The sequence below is a fragment of the Tetrao urogallus genome (genome assembly GCF_951394365.1).
Source record: "Tetrao urogallus genome assembly, chromosome: 4".
Lineage (NCBI taxonomy): Eukaryota > Metazoa > Chordata > Aves > Galliformes > Phasianidae > Tetrao > Tetrao urogallus.
The window spans coordinates 40108606-40127489 of NC_136817.1; the positions used below are offsets into that span (position 1 = coordinate 40108606).

The following is an 18884-nucleotide window of genomic DNA, read 5'->3' on the forward strand; positions in this document are numbered from 1 at the left end:
TTTGGAGGCCCTGTTGTATGCCTATGGCTTCAGCCGTGTGGAAGTACTGCTGGGCAGCCTGTTCTCCAGCCCTGCTGGTTCAGCCAACGTCTGCGCAGTGTTGATCAAATTCTGCCACGCTGCTATCAGGAGCCTGAGCTCTTGGCATTCCCAAATCTGTGGGCTCTGGGGACAGCAAAAATGGAGTTTGCGTGCTCTTGAACAGGACAGAATTGAGGAGGTTTGTTCTACTTCATTCCCTAGCTCTTTTGTTGTTGTTGTTGTTGTTTTTGATCCTCAACCCTGAAGACTGATGTTATATTCCCTAAAATTCATGCCGTGACGGGCCTTGGAAGCACCATGTGTCTGGCACATGGAGGGCAATTTTTCTGTCCCTTCTATCTCCGCTATGTGGCTTTTAGCAAACCTTTTTTGTCTTCTGTTGAGTGAGCTCCTGATTTAGCTGCGTCTTAGCTGATACAGAAGAGCAGCTTTGCCTCCACTGAAAAAGATTTATTAGAAGCCACTGTGAACTGAGACATGATTCCACTCTTGTTTCTACTGAATCTGTGTTAGCACAGACGGGATCAGTTTTGTAGAAGTGAAACCCTCCTCCCGCTCCTTTGAACGAACATGCCAGCGATCCAGTTCTTGCTGTTGGTTCTCATGCACCTGCCCTGAGAGAGATGAGATTCTTCTGCTGAGCTTCACCAACAGAGACTGCTTTTACGGTCCACAAAAAGTCTTTGGACCTGACTGCACAGACAATGCCACGTAAAGAAATCCTTGATGTTTGGGTCTTAATTGCTGTGCAAGCTGAGTTAAGTAGAGGCATATATGTTAGAGCAGCTCCTTCTGATAGGTCTAATCTCTCAGTAAACCTGTCTTCAAATCATTAACCCTGCTGGGCTGCTCAAGGACTTGTTCAGCTGACGTACACTGTATTCTTTGTCCCCCTATTTCAGTCTCCTTTACCCAGCTACTGGGCAAGCACTGTATGTCTTCCTTTGTGTACTTAGGACGACTGGAAGTGGCTATCATCTCTTTTGAAAGATAAGTGGGTGTAGGCCATATTTTCCAAGATAGAAGTGCCTCTGTCCACGCTTCCAGGTTGCAGAAAGCAGCAAGATTCCGTATATGTTTTGGCAGCTGATGGGATGCACTGGAATGGTACTGAGCTGTACTAGTGGCAGTTCAGGCTAGGTAGTAAGAAATTGTTTTTCTCCTGTGCGATCAGACGTAGGAACAGGCTTTGTAGTGAGGTGGTTGAATAGAAATAGCTCCTGTTCCAGTTTCTTGATTTCAAATTGATTACAAAAGCCGTAAGATTCTTAGTTTGATTTTTTGCAGTCTTTTACTTGTCCCCTCTTTCTCCACAGTCACTTTCAATTTACAGATAAGGGTTAGGAACACTTCTTCTTGTTTAATAGAATCTCATAAAAATGAATTTTCTAAAAGAAAAAGAAAAGAATGAAAGGAACAAAAAAAAGTAGAGTTACTGAAAGCTCAAAACCTTTAAAAGAAAGTTGCAGGAAGAAAAAACAAAAACAAAAACATTAGAGCTGTTTCACAGGAGGTTTAGAGGATTTCTAGAGGAGTTTTACAGGAGTTCTTCCCGTAACCAGTGGCTGTGAAGGTAAACTCTGAGTGGAGCAACTTGTTCTGGGCTGGTACCTCCCCACTCAGGGAAGGAGCCTTTCTACTCTGTGAGCTAAAACTGAGGAAGGGGCAGAGTGAGACACAGAAATCCGTGGCACTGTGCAGCGCTACGAACCATGGAGCCAGTAGTGTGCTTTTGTGGCCAGGAAGGCCAATGCTACTGTGGGATGCATTAAAAGGAGCAGAGCCCACAGCAGGCTGAGGGAGGTTATCCTGACTCAGTACTCTGCTCTGCTGATGCCACCTATGGAGTACCATCCCCAGTTCAAGAAAAGCAGGGAATTTCTTGAGAGACTCCATTGGAGGGCTGCAAAGAGGATGAGCGGCCTGGAGCACCTCCTTTAAGAGGAAAGCCTGAGAGACTGGGAACCATTCAGCCTGGAGAGGAGAAGACTGAGGGGACCTTATCAGTGCTTATAAATATGTGGCGGGCAGGAGCCATGTGGATGGAGCCAGGCTCTTTTCAGTGGAGCTCAGCAAGTGGCCAAGCATGAATGGCACAGAGTGAAATGCAGAAAGATGCGCAGAAGCATGAGGAAAATCTTCCTTCCTTAGAGGGTTTACTGAGCACTGGAACAAACTGCGCAGTGAGGATGTGGAGCGTCCTGCTCTGGAGATACTCAGAAGCCATCTGGACGCTTTCCTGTATAGTCTAGTCAAGGGGACCTGCTCTAGCAGGCGGGTAGGACTAGATGGTCTGCAAGGGTTCCTTCCAACCCCCAAGCCTCTGTGATTCTGTGAAGGAGAGAAAATTGAGAGAGTAAGACGCTGTGGTGCAATGAGAAGAAGCTGGTGCTGAAATGAAAGTTTGGAATGACGGGCTGTGTCAGCGAATGACGTCGTGGAATGAATGAAACACACAACATGTGATCCTGAGAGATGAAAGACTGGCAGCAGTGCGGGTGCTCTGTCCCTTGGTCTGAGTCACAGCATTCAGCCAGCTGAGATGGTGGCCGAGGTGGAAGTGCATGTGCAAAAGTGCACAAGGTGTTTGGTGTGCAAGTGTGCAAAGAATGGCAAAGTGTGCGGGTCAGAAACATCAGCACCTTTTGTTTCACAGCACTCCACGGGAAGAGTTTGTAAGAGAGCCTTTATTTATATAACTGCTTTCTCAGGAGAGGATGGGCTCAGGAGCGCTGGCAGCAGCAGCACAGCTGACAGGTTCCTTGTGCTTCTGTCTTTACAGTCCATGAAGGGCGATGTGGGAGGGAAGGGCCCGCACAGGAGGGCATCTGCTGGGCTGTGTGCTGCACTCGTGCTGTCCTGATCGCATCCTTCAGAAGAGCAGCACGCTGCGAATGCTGGAGAGGGAGGAAAGGAAGGGAGGAGTTACAAGTGTTGCTACTGGCAGAGCCTGCGAGCTGACAAAAGTGCCGCTTCAGGAGCTGCTGTGCATCACTCCTGTTGGTCCGAAGCAGAATCTCACCTTTTGCCTGCACGTAGCAATTCAAATCCCTTGTTGATTTCAGCAAATGGCAGCGTGTGTGTGATCAGCAAGTCGGAGTTAAATTTCTTCTCCAAATAGCTGGCAACTAATCTGGGGATAGAGTCTCTCATTTTCCAGCCTGGAAATGGGAGAAATGGCATGCAGTGAATAACTGGAGAAATGGTGATTTGGTATAGAACCCTTGGTGGAGTTGCTTGGTGCCGGATCTTTCTAGAGGGGTCAGAAATTTGATAAAATATCTGCTGATTTATTGTTATATTGAATGCATATATATATAAGGTGAAATTTCAGTGTTCATTTTCACTTGTTGCTTTAACATTAGCAGCCTCTCAAGAGAATTTCTGGGATGTTGCCCTGGAGCTGTGTACATTGCTGAATAGTTTAACGGCATGCTCAATGGAGGGGCTAATGCATGTACTGGAGCATATTTGTTCCAGAGACATTTGGTAATTCCCGTGAAGGAGAAGGCTGAAATGTCTAAAATGTCTTTCTTGACTTCCTACCTCCAGCCACAGTCCCTTTACAGGTGCGCCCACTTAGTAGAAGGAATGGATCTATGGGAACTGTTGAACCAGCAGGTGGTATTCCAATCAGGACACAGACTCCAGTGTTCATATTGCAAGAGGCCAGGGCGGCAATCTGGTGGGACAGGAAGCACTTTAGCTGAGTTTGTCATAAATGCATTCTTTCCTTGCAGGTTTGTGCCTCCCTGGTACCTAATAGTGGAGGCTGTTTTCTGCACCAGCCTTGGGAAGCTCCATTCCTCCTGTTACACTCCTAATCATTTCTCCCCAAGCAGAATGGCCTGAAGTTCAGGCATATGTGATGGAAGATGTCTGATGGGATTCTGGGAAGGAGGACGTGCTAAAATGTCACATACCAGGGTATCTGCGGTCCCAACAGCCTCAAAGGAGCAGTCCACGCCGTGACCGGTCATCTCGGTGAGCACCTGCTGGATAGGCTTCTTGAAGTCTTTAGGGTTGATGCACTCAGTGGCTCCCATCTCTTTGGCCCTGGCAAACTTGTCCTCGTTGATATCGATGGCAATGATGCGGGACGCTCCAGCTGCCTTGCAGCCCATGACAACAGAGAGGCCGACTCCTCCGAGGCCAAGGACAGCACAGGTGGAGCCTGGTTTTACCTGCATGTCATGGGGCTGGATTAGTCTCCTGGGTGAGGAGGAAGTTTCTATTGCTTTTTTGAGGATGTGAAAATGGCTGTGGGATGCTTATTTTTGATACGTCTGAATACCTACCTTGGCAACGTTGATGGCAGCCCCATAGCCAGTGGGAAAACCACAGGCAAGCAAGCAGACTTTGTCCAGAGGTGCAGCAGCATCTATCTTGGCCAGGGTGTAGTCGGGCACAACAGTATATTCTGCAAAGGTGCTGTTCCAGAGGAAATGATGGATCTGTTTCCCTTTGCAAGTGAATCTGCTGGTCTTGTCAGGCAGCAGGTTTTGTGGTTCAGTGAAGCTGTTGGAAGTGTGTGTGTGAGTTGCTCATCACATAAGGTACATGTGTGTGCATGTCAGAATTGCTGATGGTTTAGCCTGTTTGGGTAGAGGGGTAGGTGAAAACAAACTCACTGTGATTTCACGCAGTAGTTGGAGTCAGGATTCAAGCAGAAGCTGCATTTTCCACACTGAGGAAGTGGAAGGAGGATGACTTTGTCTCCTGGAAGAAAGCAGATCCAGCGTCAGCTGCCTCTCACTCGGTGGCCTGTTGGCATGCCTCTGCTGAGCTTTGTGATGACGGCACCCCGGCATGAACGCTCTCCTTTCCCTGTCCGAAGAACACGTTCAGAGCCCACCTCATGCACTTTTGGTATGGATGAGGAAAGTGCGTGTGACAGCGCAGCACAACTGGTGTGCGGCCAGAGGGAGTTTCTGATCTCTGGGCAGCCTTACAGACTTTGAGAGCTGGGTCCTGGCTGCATGCGTTGGTTACCTGGTTTCACAGAGGTCACTCCTTCTCCAATGCTCTCCACAATCCCAGCTCCTTCATGGCCGAGGATGACTGGGAATTCTACACCAAGAAAGTTACCTTGTAGAGCATGTTCATCTGTGTGACAGATCCCTGTGGCCGCGATCTGTTGGGGTGGAGAGAGTGCGAGAGCTGTTGAAACAACTGGCTTTCAAAAGACCAAGCTGGTGGCTGCAGTTTTTGTGGATGCCACCACAGTTGGTGCTACCACCTCGTGCTGGTGCCTCTGTGCTCAGGCCAGGCACAAGTCCTCTGTTCCTGCTGAATGCTTTGTATGGCTTTCCTCTGTGCACTGCTGCAGGGCTTTGGGATTTACTGTTGGCATGTCTCTGGCTTTCTGGCTTTTGGGAATGGGTGTTCCTGAGTGATTGTCAGTGCAGTGAAACTTAGCAGTGAGCAAAGTGCCTCGCTTTGCAGTCATTATTTGATGTTTCAGTGGAGACTGTTCTTTTCTGTTTACCTGAATATCATTGGTGCCCAAAGCTGGGAAGAGGTCTGTGACATGTAGGGCACTCAATGTCTACTGGCTTGTTACAGCAGTCCACCCTCTCAGGGCATAGCTGCACATAGCTGTGTGCTTCTGTCTACAAGCTGGCATGTTCTAAAAACGTTTGCATTTAATCAGAACACTAATCTGTTTCTTAACAAAACAAACCAAAAAAAGCAGCTCTCATTAGTGCTGTGCAATCTATAGTGAGGATCAAGGGACAACGTGCATTATACCATACCACTCATTGGATGTTGATGATTTTTATCATGGTGCTCCTGAGTGTCATAGCTACCATACATGGGAGCCTGTTAAGAATGGGATTGGGTTGACACATTTATTTTTTAATGGTTATTTGTTCTCAGGTGGCAAAACTGCAAGCTTTGATTCCTATAAATATTTTTCTCCTTCTTTTTTTTTTTTCCTTTTTTCTTCATGTCTTGCTTCCTCAACAATTCCATGATGCACTTTTGAAAGGAAGGCATGGAAAATAGTATGGAAAGAGACCAGCAAGATCTGGGCTGAGCCATATGCTAGAACGAGCCAAAAGCCAAGCACAAACCTTAGTGATTGGAATCACAGAACTGATCAGGTTGGAAAAGACCTTCAATCTCATCAAGTTCAACCACAACCTAACCGTACTGCCTAAACTTTAACAACCTGCCTCTAAATCATGTCCCAATGAGCACCACATCCAAACATTTTTAAAAAAATTCAGGGATGGTGATTCAGCCAACTTCCTTGGGAAGCCTATTCCAGTGCTTATCAACCCTTTCTATATAGAATTTTTTTCCTGATATCCAACCTAAAGCTGCCTGGATCCAACTTGAGTCTACTGCTCTTTGTCGTGTTACCTGTCACCAGTGAGAAGAGACCAACCCCGCTCTCACTGCAATCACCTTTCAGGTATTTGAAGAGACCAATGAAGTCTCCCCCCCAGCCTCCTCTTCCCAAGACCAGAAAGCCCCAGTAACTTCAGTCACTCCTCATAGGGCATATTCTCCAAGCCCTCACAACCCTTGTTTCCCTTCTTTAGATCTCCTCTAGAACCTCAAGGTCTCTTTTATATTGAGCGGCAAAAACTGAACACAGTACTCGAGGTGGGGCCTCACAGTTGCCGCGTACAAGGGGAAGGTTACTTAAATAGTTCTGCTAACCACACAATTTCTGATACAAGACAGGATGCCATTAGACTTCTCAGCCATTCCAGTCTCACAGCATGTGAACATAATGTGCAAAGCTGAGTGCCAGGGAGAGGGTACGCTGACCACACCATGCCAGGAAAACAGTATGCCCACAGGAACAGCAGTTTCCAATAAAGAAGGAAAACGTGCTTTTACCTTGACTCGCACTTCGTGTGCCTTTGGAGGTGCAACCTCTATCTCCTCAACAGAGAGCGATTTGCCCGCTGCCCAGGCAACTGCAGCTCTGCATCGGACAACCTGGAAGAATGGGAGCGGTGAGGCTGTGTGAGAAGGTGCGCCTTTGAGAAAGAGTAATGGATTAAAAGCAGATCAGCTGGTGGTTTGTCGGCCTCTGTCAATAGCGCAGCTCCAAGGAAGTACTAAACGCTCATTCTGCCCTGGCCTGTGCCCTCCCGATGACCGCTTCAGCAGCCTGTTGTTTCAATGGGATCCTGCGGTCTCCTTCTTACAAGCTGTTCCCTAGGAGAGGAGAGGACGGAGGCACTTCTGGAAGGAAACTGAATCGCACACCGCATTCCTGGAGGAGTCTGGAGCAGAAGAGCAGCTGGCATTTGGGTAGCGTTCATAGCAAAACAGCTTCTCAGTTTTCAGTGGGAGAAAGCTGTTTAAAGCCCCCTCCCTCGTGCTGGCTAAGCTACTGCCTCCCACAGAGACTGACGTGCTGCAGCTGTATGAGAGCAGAGGCTTGTGCAAGTCAAAGAGGATTGGGTGAGACAAGGGGAGTCAGAGAAAAATGGTCTGCAGCCCAAGTGTGCTGGCTGAGCCATTCCCAGGGTATCTCTGTGGGAGGGCGGAAGGAAAAAAGGCAACAAGGCATCCTTACTTTTCCAGTAGTGGCCATGTGGTCTGAGAGGAGCTGTCTCCAGCAGTGGCAGAGGATGGAGGCTTGGTGCCGTCTGCACGTCTGGACCCATGTGTTGTGTGGAACCCCTGCGTGCAGCTGGGCACCGCTGGCTGCAGGTGAAGGTACGGCAGGGGTGTGCTGGGAGTCCTGGCAGAGGGCCAGAGGAAGCTCAGAAGAGAGTGGGAGAGGTGGTTCCCTGCGTACAGGGCTGGGTGCTGAGGGCGTAGTGAGTGGGGAGGAGGTGGGTAGCAGCATGGAGGTACCGATGGTTGTTGGCAGCTATGCTCTGTGGGGAATAAGCAGAAATCCTCCAGGAAGGCTTTTATTGGTGGTTCTGCCTTTTGGGAGTATTCCCCGTGCCCTCTGAAAGGCACATCAGAGCTCAGAGAGACTTTTTCTCTCTGGCTGCTGGTGGAAGAGCTGGAGGGAGGAGACTCCCATCGCCAGCTGTGCTTCCTTAGGCACCACTTGTTGCTAAGGAGAAACCTTTGGCCTGGCAGCAGTTTGCCCCCAGATATTTGTGAAAGGATTAATAATTACAAAAAAGAAGATAACTCTAAAACATGATACGGTGAAGTCAGGGGTGGGAGCTTGTGCTTGCCCTTGGCAGTGAGACCCAAAACCCAGCTTCCAAGTCACGTGAGCCCCCACAAACTTCCCCAGTGCAGAGAAGCATGGTAAATGTGTCTTTCTTGTGGTTGAGCTGTCCCCTGGGGTTTGGAGGCCCTGTTGTATGCCTATGGCTTCAGCCGTGTGGAAGTACTGCTGGGCAGCCTGTTCTCCAGCCCTGCTGGTTCAGCCCAACGTCTGCGCAGTGTTGATCAAATTCTGCCACGCTGCTATCAGGAGCCTGAGCTCTTGGCATTCCCAAATCTGTGGGCTCTGGGGACAGCAAAAATGGAGTTTGCGTGCTCTTGAACAGGACAGAATTGAGGAGGTTTGTTCTACTTCATTCCCTAGCTCTTTTGTTGTTGTTGTTGTTGTTTTTGATCCTCAACCCTGAAGACTGATGTTATATTCCCTAAAATTCATGCCGTGACGGGCCTTGGAAGCACCATGTGTCTGGCACATGGAGGGCAATTTTTCTGTCCCTTCTATCTCCGCTATGTGGCTTTTAGCAAACCTTTTTTGTCTTCTGTTGAGTGAGCTCCTGATTTAGCTGCGTCTTAGCTGATACAGAAGAGCAGCTTTGCCTCCACTGAAAAAGATTTATTAGAAGCCACCGTGAACTGAGACATGATTCCACTCTTGTTTCTACTGAATCTGTGTTAGCACAGACGGGATCAGTTTTGTAGAAGTGAAACCCTCCTCCCGCTCCTTTGAACGAACATGCCAGCGATCCAGTTCTTGCTGTTGGTTCTCATGCACCTGCCCTGAGAGAGATGAGATTCTTCTGCTGAGCTTCACCAACAGAGACTGCTTTTACGGTCCACAAAAAGTCTTTGGACCTGACTGCACAGACAATGCCACGTAAAGAAATCCTTGATGTTTGGGTCTTAATTGCTGTGCAAGCTGAGTTAAGTAGAGGCATATATGTTAGAGCAGCTCCTTCTGATAGGTCTAATCTCTCAGTAAACCTGTCTTCAAATCATTAACCCTGCTGGGCTGCTCAAGGACTTGTTCAGCTGACGTACACTGTATTCTTTGTCCCCCTATTTCAGTCTCCTTTACCCAGCTACTGGGCAAGCACTGTATGTCTTCCTTTGTGTACTTAGGACGACTGGAAGTGGCTATCATCTCTTTTGAAAGATAAGTGGGTGTAGGCCATATTTTCCAAGATAGAAGTGCCTCTGTCCACGCTTCCAGGTTGCAGAAAGCAGCAAGATTCCGTATATGTTTTGGCAGCTGATGGGATGCACTGGAATGGTACTGAGCTGTACTAGTGGCAGTTCAGGCTAGGTAGTAAGAAATTGTTTTTCTCCTGTGCGATCAGACGTAGGAACAGGCTTTGTAGTGAGGTGGTTGAATAGAAATAGCTCCTGTTCCAGTTTCTTGATTTCAAATTGATTACAAAAGCCGTAAGATTCTTAGTTTGATTTTTTGCAGTCTTTTACTTGTCCCCTCTTTCTCCACAGTCACTTTCAATTTACAGATAAGGGTTAGGAACACTTCTTCTTGTTTAATAGAATCTCATAAAAATGAATTTTCTAAAAGAAAAAGAAAAGAATGAAAGGAACAAAAAAAAGTAGAGTTACTGAAAGCTCAAAACCTTTAAAAGAAAGTTGCAGGAAGAAAAAACAAAAACAAAAACATTAGAGCTGTTTCACAGGAGGTTTAGAGGATTTCTAGAGGAGTTTTACAGGAGTTCTTCCCGTAACCAGTGGCTGTGAAGGTAAACTCTGAGTGGAGCAACTTGTTCTGGGCTGGTACCTCCCCACTCAGGGAAGGAGCCTTTCTACTCTGTGAGCTAAAACTGAGGAAGGGGCAGAGTGAGACACAGAAATCCGTGGCACTGTGCAGCGCTACGAACCATGGAGCCAGTAGTGTGCTTTTGTGGCCAGGAAGGCCAATGCTACTGTGGGATGCATTAAAAGGAGCAGAGCCCACAGCAGGCTGAGGGAGGTTATCCTGACTCAGTACTCTGCTCTGCTGATGCCACCTATGGAGTACCATCCCCAGTTCAAGAAAAGCAGGGAATTTCTTGAGAGACTCCATTGGAGGGCTGCAAAGAGGATGAGCGGCCTGGAGCACCTCCTTTAAGAGGAAAGCCTGAGAGACTGGGAACCATTCAGCCTGGAGAGGAGAAGACTGAGGGGACCTTATCAGTGCTTATAAATATGTGGCGGGCAGGAGCCATGTGGATGGAGCCAGGCTCTTTTCAGTGGAGCTCAGCAAGTGGCCAAGCATGAATGGCACAGAGTGAAATGCAGAAAGATGCGCAGAAGCATGAGGAAAATCTTCCTTCCTTAGAGGGTTTACTGAGCACTGGAACAAACTGCGCAGTGAGGATGTGGAGCGTCCTGCTCTGGAGATACTCAGAAGCCATCTGGACGCTTTCCTGTATAGTCTAGTCAAGGGGACCTGCTCTAGCAGGCGGGTAGGACTAGATGGTCTGCAAGGGTTCCTTCCAACCCCCAAGCCTCTGTGATTCTGTGAAGGAGAGAAAATTGAGAGAGTAAGACGCTGTGGTGCAATGAGAAGAAGCTGGTGCTGAAATGAAAGTTTGGAATGACGGGCTGTGTCAGCGAATGACGTCGTGGAATGAATGAAACACACAACATGTGATCCTGAGAGATGAAAGACTGGCAGCAGTGCGGGTGCTCTGTCCCTTGGTCTGAGTCACAGCATTCAGCCAGCTGAGATGGTGGCCGAGGTGGAAGTGCATGTGCAAAAGTGCACAAGGTGTTTGGTGTGCAAGTGTGCAAAGAATGGCAAAGTGTGCGGGTCAGAAACATCAGCACCTTTTGTTTCACAGCACTCCACGGGAAGAGTTTGTAAGAGAGCCTTTATTTATATAACTGCTTTCTCAGGAGAGGATGGGCTCAGGAGCGCTGGCAGCAGCAGCACAGCTGACAGGTTCCTTGTGCTTCTGTCTTTACAGTCCATGAAGGGCGATGTGGGAGGGAAGGGCCCGCACAGGAGGGCATCTGCTGGGCTGTGTGCTGCACTCGTGCTGTCCTGATCGCATCCTTCAGAAGAGCAGCACGCTGCGAATGCTGGAGAGGGAGGAAAGGAAGGGAGGAGTTACAAGTGTTGCTACTGGCAGAGCCTGCGAGCTGACAAAAGTGCCGCTTCAGGAGCTGCTGTGCATCACTCCTGTTGGTCCGAAGCAGAATCTCACCTTTTGCCTGCACGTAGCAATTCAAATCCCTTGTTGATTTCAGCAAATGGCAGCGTGTGTGTGATCAGCAAGTCGGAGTTAAATTTCTTCTCCAAATAGCTGGCAACTAATCTGGGGATAGAGTCTCTCATTTTCCAGCCTGGAAATGGGAGAAATGGCATGCAGTGAATAACTGGAGAAATGGTGATTTGGTATAGAACCCTTGGTGGAGTTGCTTGGTGCCGGATCTTTCTAGAGGGGTCAGAAATTTGATAAAATATTTTAGATATATTGTTGTTACATGCTTGGTTAGGTGCCTTCAAACACAGTGTATTGTATGATTCGATTATTTTGTGAGGTGGAATTTCAGTGTTCATTTTCAGTTGTAGATTTAACATCAGCAGCCTCCTACAAAGAACTTCTGGGACACTGCCAAGCTTGAAGTATTGACAGTTCCTTCGAGCCTGGTGGACAACAGCTATGAGAGAGATTTCCTTTTGCTCTTGTATGGAGTACATTGCTGGACCATGTAATTTGCATTGTGAAGGAAAGCACTATGTATGTGAAAGCACTATGTATGTGCTGGAGCATATTTGTTCCAGAGACATTTGGGAATTCCCATTACGGGAGATGGCTGAAACGTCTAAAATGTCTTTTTTGGCTTCCTACCTCCAAGCACAGTCCCTTTGCAGGTGCGCCCACTTAGTAGAAGGAATGGATCAATGGGAACTGTTGAACCAGCAGGTGGTTCCCCAATCATCACACAGAGCCCGGTGTTCACATTGCAAGAGGCCAGGGCGGCAATCTGGTGGGACAGGCAAGCACATTAGCTGAATTTGTCATAAATGCATTCTTTCCTTGCCTCCCTGGTACCTAATAATGGAGGCTGTTTTCTGCATCAGCCTTGGAAAGCTCCATTCCTGCTGTTACAGGAATCATGAATCATTTCTCCCCAAGCAGAATGGCCTGAAGTGCAGGCAGCATGCAAAAAATGCAAGTGTTGTGATGGAATTTGTCTGATGGAAATCTGGGAAGGAGGACGTGCTAAAATGTCACATACCAGGGTATCTGCAGTTCCAGCAGCCTCAAAGGAGCAGTCCACGCCGTGACCGGTCATCTCGGTGAGCACCTGCTGGATAGGCTTCTTGAAGTCTTTAGGGTTGATGCACTCGGTGGCTCCCATCTCTTTGGCCCTGGCAAACTTGTCCTCGTTGATATCGATGGCAATGATGCGGGACGCTCCAGCTGCCTTGCAGCCCATGACAACAGAGAGGCCGACTCCTCCGAGGCCAAGGACAGCACAGGTGGAGCCTGGTTTTACCTGCATGTCATGGGGCTGGATTAGTCTCCTGGGTGAGGAGGAAGTTTCTATTGCTTTTTTGAGGATGTGAAAATGGCTGTGGGATGCTTAATTTTGACACGTCTGAATACCTACCTTGGCAACGTTGATGGCAGCCCCATAGCCAGTGGGAAAACCACAGGCAAGCAAGCAGACTTTGTCCAGAGGTGCAGCAGCATCTATCTTGGCCAGGGTGTAGTCGGGCACAACAGTGTATTCTGCAAAGGTGCTGTTCCAGAGGAAATGATGGATCTGTTTCCCTTTGCAAGTGAATCTGCTGGTCTTGTCAGGCAGCAGGTTTTGTGGTTCAGTGAGGCTGTTGGAAGTGTGTGTGTGAGTTGCTCATCACATAAGGTACATGTGTGTGCATGTCAGAATTGCTGATGGTTTAGCCTGTTTGGGTAGAGGGGTAGGTGAAAACAAACTCACTGTGATTTCACGCAGTAGTTGGAGTCAGGATTCAAGCAGAAGCTGCATTTTCCACACTGAGGAAGTGGAAGGAGGATGACTTTGTCTCCTGGAAGAAAGCAGATCCAGCGTCAGCTGCCTCTCACTCGGTGGCCTGTTGGCATGCCTCTGCTGAGCTTTGTGATGACGGCACCCCGGCATGAACGCTCTCCTTTCCCTGTCCGAAGAACACGTTCAGAGCCCACCTCATGCACTTTTGGTATGGATGAGGAAAGTGCGTGTGACAGCGCAGCACAACTGGTGTGCGGCCAGAGGGAGTTTCTGATCTCTGGGCAGCCTTACAGACTTTGAGAGCTGGGTCCTGGCTGCATGCGTTGGTTACCTGGTTTCACAGAGGTCACTCCTTCTCCAATGCTCTCCACAATCCCAGCTCCTTCATGGCCGAGGATGACTGGGAATTCTAGATCAGGAAATGTACCTTCAAGAACGTGGTCATCTGTGCGACAGATCCCTGTAGCCACAATCTGTTAGCAGTGAAAGTGCACAGAACATCTGGAACAATGTTGATCGGCTCTGAGACCCTCAGTCCCTTTGTTGTGGGAACTGTGAAATGTCACACAACTGTGCTTTGGTGGTTTTTTTTGCTCCACCTGAATACTTACTGATCTATGGGTCCCAGTAGTATTTGCCCCAGGGTTCTCAAAGAGATGCCTGATTTCATTGTGGGTCCAGTCTTTAATTATTTTTCACTAGTTTGGGTAATCTGGAGATGTTCCTATCTACTAGAAGGTGGTATACTTCCCAGTTGTCATGAAGAAACAGAAAGACAATCCTGGTAATTACAGGTCTGTCAGTCTCACTTCTTTGCCTGGCAGAATTGCGGAGTAGATTATTCTGGGAGATATTGTAAAATACTTGAAAGATAATTGGTCACATCCAATGGGGGTTCACATGGGGGGAAAGTCCTGTGTAATGAATTAATCTCCTTTTACAATAAGGCTAACCCCCTGCTCCACCCTCCCTCCCACTTGACCAAGGGAAGCTTTCTTGGCTTTTAGCAAATCTTTCAGTATCTTGTCTGTCTTTATCTTTCAGGACCAAATGTCCAGCATACAGCTAGACTGAAACATTATTCAGTGGATGAACAACTGGCTGATGGGTTGGGCTCAGAAGGCTATACTAAATGTGGTCATAACTACCTGGTGGTCATTAATGAGTTTTGTCAGGGCTCCATCTTGGGGCCAGTTTTCTTTAATTATTTCATCAATGATCTGGATATGGAACTTGATGGTATACTAAGTAAGTTTGCAAATAATACTACATTAGGGAGGGGCTGTTGACTCTGTAGGGGGCAGAAAGGTCTTGAAGAGAGATCTTGACAAAATGGAGAACTGGGCAATCACCAACATATGAACTAAACAAGAGCACGTGCTAACTTCTGCGGCTGGCACAGGCAACTGAAGATATATGCACAGACTGGGGGATGAGATCTTGCAGAGCAGCCCTGTGGAGAAAGGCCTGGGGGTTCTGATTGCTGGCAAGTTGAATCTAAGTTAGCAGTGTGCCCTGGCACAGCCCATGGGGTGAACCATACTGTGGGGTGCATCATGTCCAACACTGCCAGTCAGTCAAGGGAAGGGATTGTCCCACTCTGTTCTGCGCTGGGCCAGCCTCACCTCGAGCACTGTTTGCAGTTTTGGCACGACAATATAGGAAGGACATAAAACTGAAACTATTTGAGAGTGTCCAAAAGAGACTTACAAAGATGGTGAAGGCTGCGAACAAGATGTGTGAGGAGTGGCTCAAGTCCCTTGCCTTTTTAGCCCAGAGAAGGGGAGACTAAGGTCAGGTCTTCCAGCAACCTCAGTCCTTCCTCATGAGGGGAGCAAAGCGGCAGGCACTGAGCTCTGCTTGATGGTGTCAGGGTCCAAGGGTGTGCAGTGGAGCTGCATCAGGAGAAGATGAGACTGTGTGTTGAGAAAAGGTTCTTCACCAGAGGGCAGTCAGACATCAAACAGTCACCACAGGGCAGTGGTCACAGCATGAAGATGCTGGAGTTCAAGAAGCATTTAGACAACGTTCTCAGATAAAGGACTTGAATTTTGGGTGGTTCTATGTGGAGACAGGAGCTGGATTCAGTGAGCCTATTGTGGGTCCCTTCTAGCTTTGGATATTCTATGGTAATATGATTCTAGAAACATCTTGACCACCATTGATCTCCATAATGGATCCAGGAAATAGGGTGTAGTAATGTTTGTCTCCTTCCCAAACCTTGGGAAAGATTAAGCTTCAATGCACCATGATTCCCAATGGTTATATTTTAGCTAAATCCTCCAAAAAATATCCCATACTGGAAGGGGGGGGGGGGGGAAGGAAATAATAAAACAATGAAAACAAAAAAAAAAACAACAAAGTGCTTTTACCTTGACTCGCACTTCGTGTGCCTTTGGAGGTGCAACCTCTATCTCCTCAACAGAGAGCGATTTGCCCGCTGCCCAGGCAACTGCAGCTCTGCATCGGACAACCTGGAAGAATGGGAGCGGTGAGGCTGTGTGAGAAGGTGCGCCTTTGAGAAAGAGTAATGGATTAAAAGCAGATCAGCTGGTGGTTTGTCGGCCTCTGTCAATAGCGCAGCTCCAAGGAAGTACTAAACGCTCATTCTGCCCTGGCCTGTGCCCTCCCGATGACCGCTTCAGCAGCCTGTTGTTTCAATGGGATCCTGCGGTCTCCTTCTTACAAGCTGTTCCCTAGGAGAGGAGAGGACGGAGGCACTTCTGGAAGGAAACTGAATCGCACACCGCATTCCTGGAGGAGTCTGGAGCAGAAGAGCAGCTGGCATTTGGGTAGCGTTCATAGCAAAACAGCTTCTCAGTTTTCAGTGGGAGAAAGCTGTTTAAAGCCCCCTCCCTCGTGCTGGCTAAGCTACTGCCTCCCACAGAGACTGACGTGCTGCAGCTGTATGAGAGCAGAGGCTTGTGCAAGTCAAAGAGGATTGGGTGAGACAAGGGGAGTCAGAGAAAAATGGTCTGCAGCCCAAGTGTGCTGGCTGAGCCATTCCCAGGGTATCTCTGTGGGAGGGCGGAAGGAAAAAAGGCAACAAGGCATCCTTACTTTTCCAGTAGTGGCCATGTGGTCTGAGAGGAGCTGTCTCCAGCAGTGGCAGAGGATGGAGGCTTGGTGCCGTCTGCACGTCTGGACCCATGTGTTGTGTGGAACCCCTGCGTGCAGCTGGGCACCGCTGGCTGCAGGTGAAGGTACGGCAGGGGTGTGCTGGGAGTCCTGGCAGAGGGCCAGAGGAAGCTCAGAAGAGAGTGGGAGAGGTGGTTCCCTGCGTACAGGGCTGGGTGCTGAGGGCGTAGTGAGTGGGGAGGAGGTGGGTAGCAGCATGGAGGTACCGATGGTTGTTGGCAGCTATGCTCTGTGGGGAATAAGCAGAAATCCTCCAGGAAGGCTTTTATTGGTGGTTCTGCCTTTTGGGAGTATTCCCCGTGCCCTCTGAAAGGCACATCAGAGCTCAGAGAGACTTTTTCTCTCTGGCTGCTGGTGGAAGAGCTGGAGGGAGGAGACTCCCATCGCCAGCTGTGCTTCCTTAGGCACCACTTGTTGCTAAGGAGAAACCTTTGGCCTGGCAGCAGTTTGCCCCCAGATATTTGTGAAAGGATTAATAATTACAAAAAAGAAGATAACTCTAAAACATGATACGGTGAAGTCAGGGGTGGGAGCTTGTGCTTGCCCTTGGCAGTGAGACCCAAAACCCAGCTTCCAAGTCACGTGAGCCCCCACAAACTTCCCCAGTGCAGAGAAGCATGGTAAATGTGTCTTTCTTGTGGTTGAGCTGTCCCCTGGGGTTTGGAGGCCCTGTTGTATGCCTATGGCTTCAGCCGTGTGGAAGTACTGCTGGGCAGCCTGTTCTCCAGCCCTGCTGGTTCAGCCCAACGTCTGCGCAGTGTTGATCAAATTCTGCCACGCTGCTATCAGGAGCCTGAGCTCTTGGCATTCCCAAATCTGTGGGCTCTGGGGACAGCAAAAATGGAGTTTGCGTGCTCTTGAACAGGACAGAATTGAGGAGGTTTGTTCTACTTCATTCCCTAGCTCTTTTGTTGTTGTTGTTGTTGTTTTTGATCCTCAACCCTGAAGACTGATGTTATATTCCCTAAAATTCATGCCGTGACGGGCCTTGGAAGCACCATGTGTCTGGCACATGGAGGGCAATTTTTCTGTCCCTTCTATCTCCGCTATGTGGCTTTTAGCAAACCTTTTTTGTCTTCTGTTGAGTGAGCTCCTGATTTAGCTGCGTCTTAGCTGATACAGAAGAGCAGCTTTGCCTCCACTGAAAAAGATTTATTAGAAGCCACCGTGAACTGAGACATGATTCCACTCTTGTTTCTACTGAATCTGTGTTAGCACAGACGGGATCAGTTTTGTAGAAGTGAAACCCTCCTCCCGCTCCTTTGAACGAACATGCCAGCGATCCAGTTCTTGCTGTTGGTTCTCATGCACCTGCCCTGAGAGAGATGAGATTCTTCTGCTGAGCTTCACCAACAGAGACTGCTTTTACGGTCCACAAAAAGTCTTTGGACCTGACTGCACAGACAATGCCACGTAAAGAAATCCTTGATGTTTGGGTCTTAATTGCTGTGCAAGCTGAGTTAAGTAGAGGCATATATGTTAGAGCAGCTCCTTCTGATAGGTCTAATCTCTCAGTAAACCTGTCTTCAAATCATTAACCCTGCTGGGCTGCTCAAGGACTTGTTCAGCTGACGTACACTGTATTCTTTGTCCCCCTATTTCAGTCTCCTTTACCCAGCTACTGGGCAAGCACTGTATGTCTTCCTTTGTGTACTTAGGACGACTGGAAGTGGCTATCATCTCTTTTGAAAGATAAGTGGGTGTAGGCCATATTTTCCAAGATAGAAGTGCCTCTGTCCACGCTTCCAGGTTGCAGAAAGCAGCAAGATTCCGTATATGTTTTGGCAGCTGATGGGATGCACTGGAATGGTACTGAGCTGTACTAGTGGCAGTTCAGGCTAGGTAGTAAGAAATTGTTTTTCTCCTGTGCGATCAGACGTAGGAACAGGCTTTGTAGTGAGGTGGTTGAATAGAAATAGCTCCTGTTCCAGTTTCTTGATTTCAAATTGATTACAAAAGCCGTAAGATTCTTAGTTTGATTTTTTGCAGTCTTTTACTTGTCCCCTCTTTCTCCACAGTCACTTTCAATTTACAGATAAGGGTTAGGAACACTTCTTCTTGTTTAATAGAATCTCATAAAAATGAATTTTCTAAAAGAAAAAGAAAAGAATGAAAGGAACAAAAAAAAGTAGAGTTACTGAAAGCTCAAAACCTTTAAAAGAAAGTTGCAGGAAGAAAAAACAAAAACAAAAACATTAGAGCTGTTTCACAGGAGGTTTAGAGGATTTCTAGAGGAGTTTTACAGGAGTTCTTCCCGTAACCAGTGGCTGTGAAGGTAAACTCTGAGTGGAGCAACTTGTTCTGGGCTGGTACCTCCCCACTCAGGGAAGGAGCCTTTCTACTCTGTGAGCTAAAACTGAGGAAGGGGCAGAGTGAGACACAGAAATCCGTGGCACTGTGCAGCGCTACGAACCATGGAGCCAGTAGTGTGCTTTTGTGGCCAGGAAGGCCAATGCTACTGTGGGATGCATTAAAAGGAGCAGAGCCCACAGCAGGCTGAGGGAGGTTATCCTGACTCAGTACTCTGCTCTGCTGATGCCACCTATGGAGTACCATCCCCAGTTCAAGAAAAGCAGGGAATT

The 18884-nt window shown here is 48.2% G+C and overlaps 2 protein-coding genes across 2 annotated transcripts; both read right to left on the minus strand.

Moving 5' to 3' along the window:
* Positions 1–2914: 2914 nt before the first annotated feature.
* On the minus strand, positions 2915–7603 carry LOC306945671 (alcohol dehydrogenase 1-like; the record flags this gene model as incomplete). The annotated part of the gene is made up of 9 exons (XM_079534440.1): positions 2915–2939; positions 3065–3203; positions 3589–3724; positions 3966–4226; positions 4341–4560; positions 4674–4761; positions 5035–5176; positions 6898–6999; positions 7586–7603. 9 exons carry the CDS (start codon positions 7601–7603, stop codon positions 2915–2917), a joined length of 1131 nt encoding a protein of 376 aa, XP_079390566.1.
* A 3634-nt stretch (positions 7604–11237) lies between these two features.
* LOC306945670 (alcohol dehydrogenase 1-like) lies at positions 11238–16242 on the minus strand (the record flags this gene model as incomplete). Its single annotated transcript, XM_079534439.1, has 9 exons — positions 11238–11262; positions 11388–11526; positions 12036–12171; positions 12427–12687; positions 12802–13021; positions 13135–13222; positions 13496–13637; positions 15537–15638; positions 16225–16242. 9 exons carry the CDS (start codon positions 16240–16242, stop codon positions 11238–11240), a joined length of 1131 nt encoding a protein of 376 aa, XP_079390565.1.
* Between the last annotated feature and the right edge of the window lie 2642 nt (positions 16243–18884).